The 12,926-nt window shown below is 47.4% G+C and overlaps 1 protein-coding gene across 3 annotated transcripts in view; it reads left to right on the top strand.

Annotated features, from left to right (window-relative positions):
* The window catches only part of si:cabz01090165.1 (uncharacterized protein LOC100333421 homolog), a 36,556-nt gene that overhangs the window by 17,429 nt on the left and 6,201 nt on the right, over positions 1-12,926 (top strand). The window contains exons 2-11 of one of the 3 annotated variants that reach the window (XM_054794199.1): positions 8,027-8,141; positions 8,307-8,577; positions 8,677-8,877; positions 8,952-9,118; positions 9,200-9,440; positions 9,638-9,850; positions 9,923-10,233; positions 10,369-10,552; positions 10,622-10,844; positions 10,932-11,170. In XM_054794199.1, coding sequence (XP_054650174.1) covers positions 8,323-8,577; positions 8,677-8,877; positions 8,952-9,118; positions 9,200-9,440; positions 9,638-9,850; positions 9,923-10,233; positions 10,369-10,552; positions 10,622-10,844; positions 10,932-11,047 — 1,911 coding nt within the window. In that variant the 5' untranslated portion in view covers positions 8,027-8,141; positions 8,307-8,322 and the 3' untranslated portion in view covers positions 11,048-11,170. Of the gene's footprint in view, positions 1-8,026; positions 8,142-8,306; positions 8,578-8,676; positions 8,878-8,951; positions 9,119-9,199; positions 9,441-9,637; positions 9,851-9,922; positions 10,234-10,368; positions 10,553-10,621; positions 11,171-12,926 lie in introns of all 3 variants that reach the window. The other 2 variants (XM_054794197.1, XM_054794196.1) reach the window with 2 other exon arrangements.

Below are 12,926 nucleotides of genomic sequence, written 5' to 3'. Positions count from 1 at the left end.
GGGAACTGGCGGGCTTGAGGAGCGCCTCCGGGAATTAAGGACCAGCATTGCTCTCAGCCAGGCGACCGGACGCAAGGCCCACCTCTCTGTATCTCTCGGAGATGTCTGGAATCCATCCCTTGAGGTGGGGGCTAGGGTCGGCTGTGCGCCCGCATCCGCACAACCACTTCCTGAGCCGGCTGCAAGGATGACAGGTTACCTAAACGAGGTCAGGTCACCTTCGGTGCCCGCTAACCCCTAACGCGGGGCCGAGGTTGGATCACCTGAGGCTGGGGTTTTACCTGCGGCCCAGAGCAAGCCGTCGTCCACCGAGGCTCCTCTTTCCCCTCCGTCGACCAAGAGTAGGCCTTCGTCCGCCGCGGCTCCTCGTCCTCCTTCGGCCGAGAGTAAGTCTTCGTCCGCCGTGGCTCCTCGTCTTCCTCCGGCTGAGAGCAAGCCTTCGTCCGCCGAAGTCCTTCCCTCGGCCAAGAGCAAGCTGCCACTCACCGCAGCTCTTCCATCCGCTGAGAGCAAGCCGCCACTCACCGCAGCTCTTCGGTCCGCCAAGACCAAGCCGTCACCCGGACCCGGCCGCTCCATCGGTCTCTCACGGGGCTTCCTCGTCTGCCACGCTCGCCGGCTGCACCGTCGTGCGACCCATCGTCGCCACCGGACACCTTCTCGCCGGCGGTGGGGAGGCTGGTCCGGCTTCGCCGTTCGTCCCATGGTGGTGGGTGTGCAGGTCCGGCGACCCTCCACTGATCCTCCCTGCACCCACCTTGGTTTTCTGGAACTCTTGGAACGTCTGGCATCAGTTTTGTTGGGGGGAGATACTGCCACGCCCTGCAGGACAGGAGCGAGCGTCTCCTGTCCTGCACTCTTATTTTGGCGGGTCGCACTTTTTCAGGGGAGGCAGTGGCAGCCGCGTCACGCCTGGTGGCCGCGCAGCTGCAGAACATGACCATTAGTGGTGGCTAAAAGACCAGCGTCGTCAGACGTACGGCGCTGGTTCATTGTCGTTAATGTTGCTGTTGCCATTGTTCCTACTGTACCTCGTCTCCTTACCGGTGCTGTCACGTAGATCAGTTTACTTACCTTGAGTCTACCTTTTGTATTTGTTTTCCACAGAGCCTTTTTCTCTGTCGCTTTTGTTTTGCTGCAATGAGTAACTGCACTTGCATTATTAAAGAATCTTTATTTTTGCACGCCACTGCCTCATCTTTGCATACTGGGGGTCAAGCACCTAACAATCTCAATTCATGCCTGACAGATCGAGACAGGAAAGTGAAAGTTAAGTTTGTGTGAGAGAGACTGGCTCAACCTGGTTTTCACTTTGCAGTTTAGAGTGTCTGTTTACTATCCTCTCCAATCAGTACTTTTCCACGGGTTATGTGTGAGTGTTGTGCAACTCTAGTTGTGCTGTGTGTGTGTGTGTGTGTGTGTGTGTCAAGAAGGTCTTCGATGAGACGCTATTAGACCATGGGTCTCCAAAGTGCGGCCTGTGGTCCATTTGCGGCCCACAAATGTTTTTTTATTGGCCTGCAGCACAGTGTGAAAATATAATTGAAGAAGAAAACTAAAAAAAAAAAAAAACAGCAAAAATAAACAATAAAGTCCAAATATTAAGAGGAAAAAAAATGGTAATCTAATGAAAAAAAGTTGCAAGTTTATGAGAATAACGTGGTAATATTATGAGGAAATTTTAATAGCATAAACTTGTAAATATGAAAGAATGGAGACATTTTTTGTTTATATTCATAATATCATGAGAATCAAACTAAACAAAATAAAGTTGTAATTTTTGGAAAATTAGGTTGGGTAAAAAGTTATAATATTATGGGAATAAGGTCATAATATTACGAGAAGGTGATTTACAAAAAGAAAGTTGAAGTAGTTGGAAAATTAAAAAAAGAAAACAGTAGAAATGGAAAAAGCAGCGGCAATTTTGCAAGAATAAAGTCAAAATTTTAAGAGAAAAAAAGCTTTATTCTAATGACACAAAATGTCACAGTTTCACAAGAATAAAATTGTAATAATATGAGGAAAAATTATGTCGTTTTTGTAGCATAGAGTTGAAATATGAAAGAAAAAAACATATTTTTAAGTTGTAATATTATGTGAAACCAAAAACTAAATCAAGTTGTAATTTCTGGAAAATTAGGTTGTAGGAAAAGTTATAATATGAGAATAAGGTCAAAATGGTATGGGAAGAAAATTTACATGAAGAAAGTTGAAATAGTTGGGGGGAAAAAACAGTAGAAATGGAAAAAGCAGCTGTAATGTTGAAAGAATAAAGTCAAAATTTTCAGAGAAAAAAGCTGTATTTTAACGAGAAAAAAAATGTATTGATATGAGGCAAAATAATGTCATTTTAGTAGCATTAAGTACAGTTTAATTTTTTCCAAAGCCATAATATTATGAGAAACAAATAAAACGAAATAGAGTTTGGAAAAAATGTTAATAGTGTGGGAATAAAGTCATAATATTACGAGAAGAAAAATGGCAAAAATGAGCAAAGATCTAAATTCACATTAATAATAGGCTTTTTCACCTATATCACAAAGCTGAAATTTTATTTTTTCTTGAAATGTATATAACTTTTTAGCATATTGCTTTGCAAAATATCAAAGCGGCCCTTGCATCCTTTCATTTTTCACTACGTGGCCCTCACTGGAAAAAGTTTGGACCCCCCTGTATTAGGCTGTAAATGCACTGAGCTAATAGGTGTAATAATACTATCAAACGCTAGCTAGCAGCAAGTGTAAAGCCTGGATTATGCTTCTGCATATTCACATGCCATGCCCACGTTTCCATCCTTTTATAGGTCGTGCCACGCAGTTCTCCCTGCCAAAACACTAGGAGCGCTGTCCTAAAGTCAACTCAGTGAGCAACCGCAACTCCCGTCGACTATTTAGCTTGTTAGCTTCCTTTGTTGTGAGTAAAGAATGGTATTTAAAGAGAGACAGGATGCATTATTGGAGCTACAACTAATCGATGCGTTCCAACAATCACTTTTATTGCAAATATTGATCTGAAATAAGGGGAGAAGAAGAGAATGAGTTATATACACACAGGAAACACAGCCTTAACGCCACCGCTGTGTAACTTGTTAATTTTTTTTTTTTTTGGAGACTCACACCAAGCTATGCAGCTCGTTTGGAGGGGGAGGAGTGAGCCGGAGCCTCTGCTTTAGCCAGGAGGCTTCCTCAGTCGCGTCTCTTGTTGTCGTCAACTGACACAGCGACCCATCGCTAAGGAAACAAACGAGCGTGCACAAAATAAATGTCAAAAGCTAATCTTGGTCATCATTTAGAGCCCGCGCACGCTCCATCATGTCAGCTAACCTTTGCTTAGCGGACAGGCGGTTCATTAAAGTGACTTATGTCAGCGTTTAATTAAGGATGTCAAGCTGCTCCATTAGCGCACTCGTTAGCTGATGAAAGGGCGTGTTTAGCGCTGAAACATCATCATGCTTCCCAGTCAAGCACCGTGGCCACGCCCCCTTCGCTCGTCCATCCTGGTGAATGTGAGACGTCCTCGCGGCATCAGTTAGCGACTCTGCCATGGTCTGCTTGATTGTACCTACAGGCCTTGAAGGCAACACTGTTAAAAGCAAAGTTATTAAGCCAAACTCACTCATGCCTCCACTAAGACGAAAACAAATGTTTCACAAGCGGCGCTGACTCAGCAACTTTGGACATCAAATCTGCTGACTCGCTGCTGCTTCAGCGCAAATGACATATCATTAGCAGCGGCCAATTAGCCTAGCAGGGCGCTGTAAAAACCTCCGGAATGTTTCGTCTTCATTTGTAATGAGGAACCATTCCCTGTTGTTTACACGACAGAACATTCCGGCTCCCCCGTCGGGTCCAGCGGATCACATGGCCAAACTGGTGGCCATCTTTGTTGTGGCGACCGTGAGAAGAAATGACATGACGGTCACCGCTCTAGGCGGCGCTGTCGACTGACAATTAAACGTGAGACCATCCACTTGGATTCTTACAGCAGATAAGAATGGGAGAACGTCTCCAGCCTCCTTGTCTTTTTGCGTGGTGACTAGAGGCAGCGCAGGTGTCGCTAAGCTGCTTCTAGTCGCGCAAACAAGCGATAAGACGCCGTTCGCATTCGTTCCCCCGTGAGCGGAGAGGCCTCGGATTAACTGGATCACTCGTCTGCCAGCAACCTTATTTACACTTCCAACTGTATTCCCACTTCCAGTCAGTTCCAACAAAAACTTCAGAATTCATCTCTCCACATGTCAAGCCAACTTAAAAAATGTAATGACTTAATTATTTATTTAACTTCTTTATTGAACGTTTTTCAACAACCGGCAGAACATGAACCAAGAACATTGCAAAACTGTTTAATTTAACAGCATAGTTGCTGAGAGCACTTAAAGTGAAAATGTTGAGCCTTTTGTTACCCGACCTATTTAGTCCAATAGTACTATGTGGCTATCAGTACAAAAGTACATTTTGTACTATTTGACACAAATACACAAATTTGATGCCTGATGGGAAATTCATTGTTCACTAATATAGTTTTTAGTTCAAAATAACACAATTAACAAAATAAGTAATTTGAATATTTTTGTTCTAGAAATGCGTTGTGTATAAAGAGTATAAACGGAGAGTCCAGGGTTAAAAAAAAAAAGGGTTGACAAAAAAAAGGACAGGCGAGCTATTTTATGTCTGCCAACATTTAATTGTAGTATATTTACGAAGTACATCTCCACTGAGTGTGCTAATTTGTCTTTAAATACAGGCGTCATGTTTGAATAGAACACTTATAAAATTACTAATAGGTGAAGCAAATATTCTTTGGTGAACTACTCAACGTCAGCTGGTGAGCTACCGCTAGCATATGAGCTACCTGTTGGAGTGTGATAGCATCACTGTCTAAAGAGAGGCAGTGCAAATGGGTAAAAGACGCCAGAAAGTGGAATGAGATTGAAACGTGAGCTATCACACACGCTGGCATGGATAGGTTTCACATGTGGAAAGCTGTGGTCAGTTCACTACACATTTTACTGACTATTTTTTATCTTCACGATAATAAGGAACACAGTCAACGTCAACCCAAGACGCTAGTGCCGCGAAACTAGCAAGTGAAGACACGGCCGACAAGCGATTCCGGTGCATGTTTTTCAAAATAAAGCACAGTGAAACATTTTTATGATATTTTAAATTGTTTTCAAACTAATTGTGGCCAATATGTGTGTGTAAACAATAATCTATATATGTATCTATATAGCATATGCAGTATATACATTCATGCAATATATTACTTAACATTGTTTTCAAGTTAATTTTCAAGGTTTGGCGGCTTTTATTTTGTTTATTTTGTAGTGGAGGGCCGCCACGATCAATCGCACGTAGCGGAAACCCTGTGTATCAACGTCTCCTAGTGGTTGAAAAGTGAGTCTAAGAAAAAAAGTGGGCTTTGAAGGGGTCTGTCTAATGTGTGTTCCATCGCTGATAAATGTCACATGACCCATTTCACTTCCTGACACGCCCACATCTTCTTGTCTTGTCTCCTCTAGTCCATGTTTGTCTGGTCATTGCTAGTCTTGTTTAGTCTAGTTTCGTCCGGTCATGCCTAGTCCAATCTGGTCTTGTCTGGTTATGTGTAGTCTGGCCTAGTCTGGGCTAGTATAGTCTGGTCGTGTCTAGTCTAGTCTATTCTGGACCTGGTCTAGTCTAGTTTGGTCACGTCTGATGTAATCTATTCTAGGTAGGTCTGGTTTGGTCTTGTCTGGTCTATTCTAGGCTGATATGGCCTGTACTGGTCGTGTCTCATCGAGTCTGGTCTTGTCACATATTGTCTAGTCCAGTCTAGTCTGGTCTGGTGCAGTCTGATCTAGTCTGGTCCGGTCACGTGTAGTCTGGTGTAGTCATGTCTAGCCTAGTCTGGTATGGTCTAGTCCAGTCCAGTCTAGTATGGTGCAGTCTAGTTTACTCTAGTCTGGTCAAGTCAGCTGTAGTCCAGGTAGGTCTGGTTTGGTCTAGTCTAGTCTGGTCATGTCTTGTCTTGGCTGTTCTAGTCCGGTCTAGTCCATGGTCTAGTCTTTTATAGGTTGATCTGGTGTGGTCTGGTCATGTCTCATCTAGTCTGGTCTGGTCTTGTCTTGAAAAGTCCGGTCTAGTCTGGTCTGCTGTAATCTGGTCTAGCCTAGTTTGTTTTATCTAGTCCCGTCTAGTATAGTGCAGTCTCGTGTAGTTTAGTCTTGTCTATTCTAGTTCGGTCTAGTGTGGCCTATGCTGGTCATAACTCATCTAGTCTCTAGTCTTGTGTAGTTCTGCCTAATCAGGTCTGGTGAAGTCTGGCCTAGTCTGGTCTAGTCTAGTTTAGCCTAGTCAAGTCTTGTCTAGTCTATTTTAGGCTGATCTGGTCTGGTTATGCCTAGTTTAGTATGATGTAGTCAAGTCAAGCCTATTCTGGTCCAGTCGGATATGGTCTGGTCTGGTCTAGTCTAGTCTTGTCTACTATGGTGCAGTCTGGTCTAGTTTAGTTTTGTCTAGTCCGGTCTATTTTGGTCTGGTCTGGTCTGGTCATGTCTCATCTAGTCTAGTCTAGTCTTGTCTGGTGTAGACTGGCGTAGTCTAGTCAAGTCAAATCAAGGCTGATCTGCTCTGGTTTAGTCATGTCTCGTCTAGTCTGGTCTTGTTTAGTCCGGTTCAGTCTGGTCTGGTGTAGTCATATCTAATCTAGTCTGGTCTAGTCTGTTCTGGTCCAACCTGTGAAGCGGACACGGCCTGGTTGTTAAAGGTTGCTAAGAGACGCAGGTCATCTTTATCTTCAGAGACATCTCATTCGTCGCCTCGTAAAAGCAAACGTTCCCGGCCCGGCTGTGTTATTTAAGGAGAACATTCCGGAGCGGGAAAGGGTCCGATGAGATATTAAAACAATCCATCACGTCAACGTGCACGCCCCAGCTGCTCCTCGCCGGCTCCTGAGCGCACGTCACCGTGCACGCTCCATCACAGAACATTCTCCACGGCGCATTAGCGCCCACGCTCCTGCCAGCGTCTTCCCGCCAATAAGAAAATCAGTCGTTTGTTCCCTCCCGCTGAGCGATGGAGGCCGCCGCACGCTCGTCTCTGTCCCTTCGCCGCACGCTCGTCTCTGTCCCTTCGCTGCACGCCGCCATCCGTCACAACTCCTCCATTACAGCGGGCCCTCCAAGCGACTCAGAACGCCACAAATCATCTCAGACGGCGGCTTACTTCAGTCACAGTAGGGAGGGGCATTTGGCTGTGGTGGAGCAACAATGATCAACCACCCCCATGACCCCCTCAACCACACACGCACACACACACCAGTTCCATCCACATAAAGCATGACCATATGGTTATTATGGCTCGTCGTTTCCGTGACGATGAGCACTTGAGGTCAACTGTGTATAAGCATACACACACACAAAACACAGTACACAAGATGTGAACAGCTAGCTCCAGTAGCCTGTGGTTGCTATTTAGAAAGGCCAGTGGGTAGTTCATGAGTTTGTGTTTGCTATGTAAAAGGACAAGCTGGTAGCTAGTCTATTAACTTGTGGTTGCTGTTTAAAAAGACTAGCAGCTTGCTCCATTAGCCTTTGGTTGCTCTTTAAAAAGACTGGCAGCTAGCTAGGCCGTTAACTTGTGGTTGATGTTTAAAAGACTAGCAGCTAATCCATTAGCCTGTGGTTGCTACTTAAAAAGACTAGCAGGTAGCTAGTCCATCAACTTATGGTTGCTTGTGGTTGCTGTTAATAGACTAGCAGCTAGTCCATTAGCTTGTGGTTGCTGTTAAGAAAGGCTAGCAGCTAGCTCTATTAGCATGTTGTCGCGTGATGGTGTGTTTATTTGTCACACTGGCGCAATGTTCTAACAAGATGGCACACAAAGCAGACAATTTCCTAGCTAAAATGTGATGAATGAATGATGTGTCGCTAATTGATGTCAACAGTACTGCATTTTGTGTCCACAAAAAAAACAAAAACAAAGTTGTCATGCTGTGCTGAACAAAATAGATAGACCATATGACCACATGTCTTTCTCTGCCGCAGGCCACTGATGGACAGCTGGACGAGCCAATGAGGACCTTCTGTCACTCGTAGCCCCACCCACACGGGGGTTGCTCGCTGTCCTGTCAGAAGAGGACCGCCTTCCCTCTGAATTTTTGTACGTTCATCCCTTAAGCGGTTCTGTTTTGCTAATGTTAGCATGCTAACACTCAGCACTTCACTGGCATCAGTGAGTCATGTGGCCTAGTCAGCTGCCCGCAAGTGGTGGCGCCCCCCGTTGGTGTGGAGGTGTAAAACATTGCAGTGTGTGTGTGTCTGTCAGCAGTGGCGTCATCATCATGGAGGCGTCGTCGCCGCTCCTCCCCCTGGTCTTTGTGGTGGCATCCTGGCTCCTCCCCCTGTGCTCGGCGTCCATGTTGTGTCCCAAACGCTGCACGTGTCAGAACCTGCTGCCCTCCTACACGGTGCTGTGCGCCAAGACGGGCCTGCTCTTCGTCCCGCCAAACATCGACCGCCAGACGGCCGAGCTGCGTCTCATGGACAATTTCATCACCACGCTGAGACACCGCGACTTTGCCAACATGTCCAGCCTGGTGGGTCACTTCCTGCTCACACCCTCACGTGACTCTTCTACTGTAAATAAGGGTTTAGCTACATCAGCCTTTGACGTCCCTCGTTGGTCTTCTCCATAGATTCATCTGACGCTGAGCAGGAACACCATCAGTCAGATCCGACCTTTCACCTTCGCCGACCTCCAGGACCTCCACGCCCTCCACCTCGACTCCAACCGCCTGACCACGCTGGACGACGCTCACTTCCAGGGCCTGGTCAACCTGAGGCACCTGATCCTGGCCAACAACCAACTCCACAGTATCTCCCATGGAGCATTCCAGGTGTCTCTCCAAGTCCACGAGTCTCTTACTTTATGACCATGTAATACTGACGTTGTCTTGTTCGACCCCTTCAGGACTTCCTGGAGACCCTGGAGGACTTGGACCTGAGCTACAACAACCTTGTGGAGGTTCCGTGGGAGACCATCTCCCTGCTGGTCAGCGTCAACACGCTCAGTCTGGACCACAACTTGATCGAGAGCGTTCCCGAGGGAATCTTCTCCAACTTGCACAAGCTGGCCAGGTGCTCAAACAGCGAGTCGGCGGTCCTCGTCCAGGCGTCCCCTTGATTCGCTAATGTGTCTTTCATGTCCACGATGTCCAGACTGGACATGACGTCCAACAAGCTGAAGAAGATTCCACCTGACCCGCTCTTCCTGCGCATTCCCGTCTACGCCAAGATGAAGGGCTCGCCGCTCAGCGCACTGGTGCTGAGCTTTGGCGGGAACCCGCTGCACTGCAACTGCGAACTGGTGTGGCTGCGCCGACTGACCCGAGAGGACGACTTGGAGACATGCGCCTCGCCCAAAGACCTGGCCGGGAAATACTTCTGGACCATCCGTGAGGTTTGTCAGCTGACGGTCAATCGTTGTGATCACTTTTTGTCCATGGCAGCTAGCCATAATGTCATGGGGGAGAGCTCCTCCCCCCAGCATTATGAATATTAATCAGCGTCCTGACTCAGGCCGCTAGCAGGATAGATAATGCTTTGTGGTCTTTAGGAAGTCAGCTTGACTTTTTATGTCCCTCTCCACCACCACAGGAGGAGTTTGTGTGCGAACCGCCGATGATCACTCGCCACACGTCTAAGATGTTCGTGATGGAAGGCCAGGAGGTCAGTCTGCGCTGTAAGTCCATCGGCGACCCGGAACCTTCCACACACTGGGTCAGCCCCGACGGGAAGCTGATGGGCAACACTTCCAGAACCGTCTGCTACGAGAACGGCTCTCTGGACATCCTCAAGGCCTCCGTCAAGGTTGTCTGCCGCGTAGGTGACCTCGCTCGGCGCTGCCCACTGAACAACACGTTGTCGTTTGACCTTTTGCAGGATTCCGGAAAGTTCACCTGCATTGCGTCCAACGCCGCCGGCGAGGCCACGGCGCCGGTGGAGTTAGTGGTCAACCCGTCGCCGCACTTCGACTCCAAACTGGAGGCCGACCCCGGGCCCTCGGACGTGCCCACGTCCATCAAGTCCAACATCAGCGGCGGACAGGCGCGCTCCGACCATCAGCGGGTCACCGTCTCTGACCTCACATCCAGCACTGCCCTCATCAGGTGGCCCCCACAGAACCACATTCCAGGTGTGCGCACGTACCAGATCCAGTACAACAGCTCGACCGACGACATCCTGATCTACAGGTGAGACGCTGCCGCAAAGCATTCTGGGTTAATGTTTCCATGTCTTACACACACACACACACGCATGGAAGTCAGCAGATTGTCACAGTGGACCCCAGGCCGTTGTTCACCGGACTTAAACTTAAACTCCTCCAGGATGATCCCAGCCAATCACAAGTACTTCCTGCTGAGCGACCTGGCGTCCTCTCGCGACTACGAGCTATGCGTTCTGGCTGTCTACGACGACGGAGTCACAGCGTTGACGGGAACCAAGCTGGTAGGCTGTGTCGCCTTCGCCACCGAGCCCGAGTACGGCCGCTGTCACTCCATTCGGGACCAGGTGGGTGTCGCCGCCAAGCACGCTGCAGTAGTGGGCGGGGCTCTGTGCTCACGGTGTCTTCCTCCTCAGTTCCTGGGGGGCACCATGATCATCATCATCGGGGGCATCATCGTGGCATCCGTCCTCGTCTTCATCTTCATCCTCCTGATGAAGTACAAGCTACACAGTAACCACTACAAGCACAAGAACGCCGCTCGCCACGCCAACGTGTGCTCCCAGACCAATGGAGGAGGAGGAGGAGGCGGAGCCAGCGTCCTGGCTGTCCATCCCGCCTCCTCCACTGCGGGCCAAGGTGACAAAGAGGGGCGGGGCGTCTGCGTCGCCACGTTTTTCCTTCAACGTCTCCTAACGTGCCTGCCATCACCTTGTCATCTCGCAGGTGCTAAAAAATGCAGCCAATCGATGACGGCGGCGGATGGGCCGGCTGCTTCCCGCCGAGGAACGACTGTTGTGGATTTAGATCCCGCCCACGATGACGACGCTGTGTCGCAATAACACACAACTAACTGTCAGTCAAACCCACAAACCAATACTCCACCTTCCCTCCCCCCTTTTTGATTTGCTGCTGGCGCCCGGAGCCGAGCTGGGCGGGGCGGCGAGGAGCGGCGCCCCTCATTGGTGAGTTGACCAGCATTATTGGCACATTTACATATGAATGACTTTTTGAGGTTGCTCATGATCATACATCAGCAAATGCCTGACAGTCAATCATTTTACAAATAAAGCCGTCAAGAGGTTCCTATATTTCAAATATTGGTGGTAATTTTTAGTGCACGCAGTTAATGTCTTACAATGGAGCAACATTGCCCCCTGCTGGTGTGATGGATTAACTACAACCGCCACCCCGCACACACACACGTACGCACACAAATCACTGCATGTACAGACGTTGACGCTGTCACTTGACCTGGTGCAGCAGCCTCACACTGCCACCTGCTGGCTGCTTAGTGCCTCGTGCATTTTACCTCTAATGACATGAGGTACAGTCACTGATCTAAAAAAAAGACTTTTTTTTTAGATCAGTGGGTACAGTACACTGAGGCATTGTGGGTAAGGAGGCGTGGCTCACGCCATCATGAAACTTAATATTAAATAGGAATAATAATGCAGACTGTCCAGGATTTCGCGATCTTACCCATTCTGAAAAATTTTAAACTCATCCCCACGTACTCGCAACTTGTCTGTCCAATTCCTGCAACTTCCCCGCGCAAGCGAATTTGTCCCAAAATGCGCAGGTCAAATCACCAATCACATGCATCCCTGCACGGCCCACCCACACCCTCGCTTCCTTGTTTACTGTGACAGAGATGTGGACCTGGGATGATAATCTCTCATCGTTTCTCATTTACCAACAAAAATGATGTACATCACCATCATTAAGGGTTCCATAGGGTTGTCAGCGAAAGAGGAGGTAGACTACGTGCAGTGTGTTGGCACCTTCAGGAAAGTTTACGATGAGCAAGCGCCTTTTAAGAGTAAAACAAACTTTGGTGGTGTTTGTTTTGCAAACTACACACGCGTTTGTGTTAATTGGTCACGTGTGTAAAAACGGCAGCATCCTGCAGGTAGGTAAGTGTGCTAAGAGATGTTGTTAAATACACGAAACGTACACTGAATCCATATTGAATGTATTGAAAATGACCTCGTATTCACTACAGTACATCTTTTCAGCGGGGAATACTAGAAATGAAGCTTGGATATACTTTAGAGTAGTCCGTGTACCGGTAACTCGCTTTTTGTTAGTAACATGTTCCAAAAGGTCAGACGAAAGCAGAAAGAAACATACGAAAAGCGATGCAATTTTTCCCACGGGAAATACACTAAAATGTTTTTTTAAATGCATTTTATACAAAATAATTCTAGTTTTACTTGCAGAAAATAATTACAAAACGAGGAAGGAAATCCGAATAACCCTTTTACCATTTTTGAAGACTCTTGTTGGGAAGACGGCAAGGAGCAGAGATTGTTTGTGATCTCTATTTTGCTCCTTTCGCATTACACACCATGTCCTTGATTTGCATTTTCTTGGCCAGGATGGAACTTACTGGTGATGCAGCAAACAGGCTACCGTAGTTAGAATTTTTCAAATAAATGTGCTTTTCAGGATACGTAGTTTTGTATTAGAAGTATCAGAAGATTGAGTGTTGGGTGTGTGATCCAGGATGGCTGAATAAACAAGCAATGCTGGGAGTATCGTCCACATCTTTATCGATACCACAAGATTCAACGTACAAAAGGGTCAAACACAGTCGTTTGTTACACACAAATGTACGATAACCAAGACGGTGTACAAGAACCGAGGACAAATTTGGGCGAATATTTTTGTCGGCAATCGGATCATACACATTTTTACTCAAGTGAAGGCTGAGATATC

This window comes from Dunckerocampus dactyliophorus, chromosome 12 (genome assembly GCF_027744805.1).
Source record: "Dunckerocampus dactyliophorus isolate RoL2022-P2 chromosome 12, RoL_Ddac_1.1, whole genome shotgun sequence".
NCBI classification, from domain to species: Eukaryota; Metazoa; Chordata; class Actinopteri; order Syngnathiformes; family Syngnathidae; genus Dunckerocampus; species Dunckerocampus dactyliophorus.
Note: the sequence above shows the minus strand (reverse complement) of the source record. Positions and strands in the feature narration are given on the sequence as shown.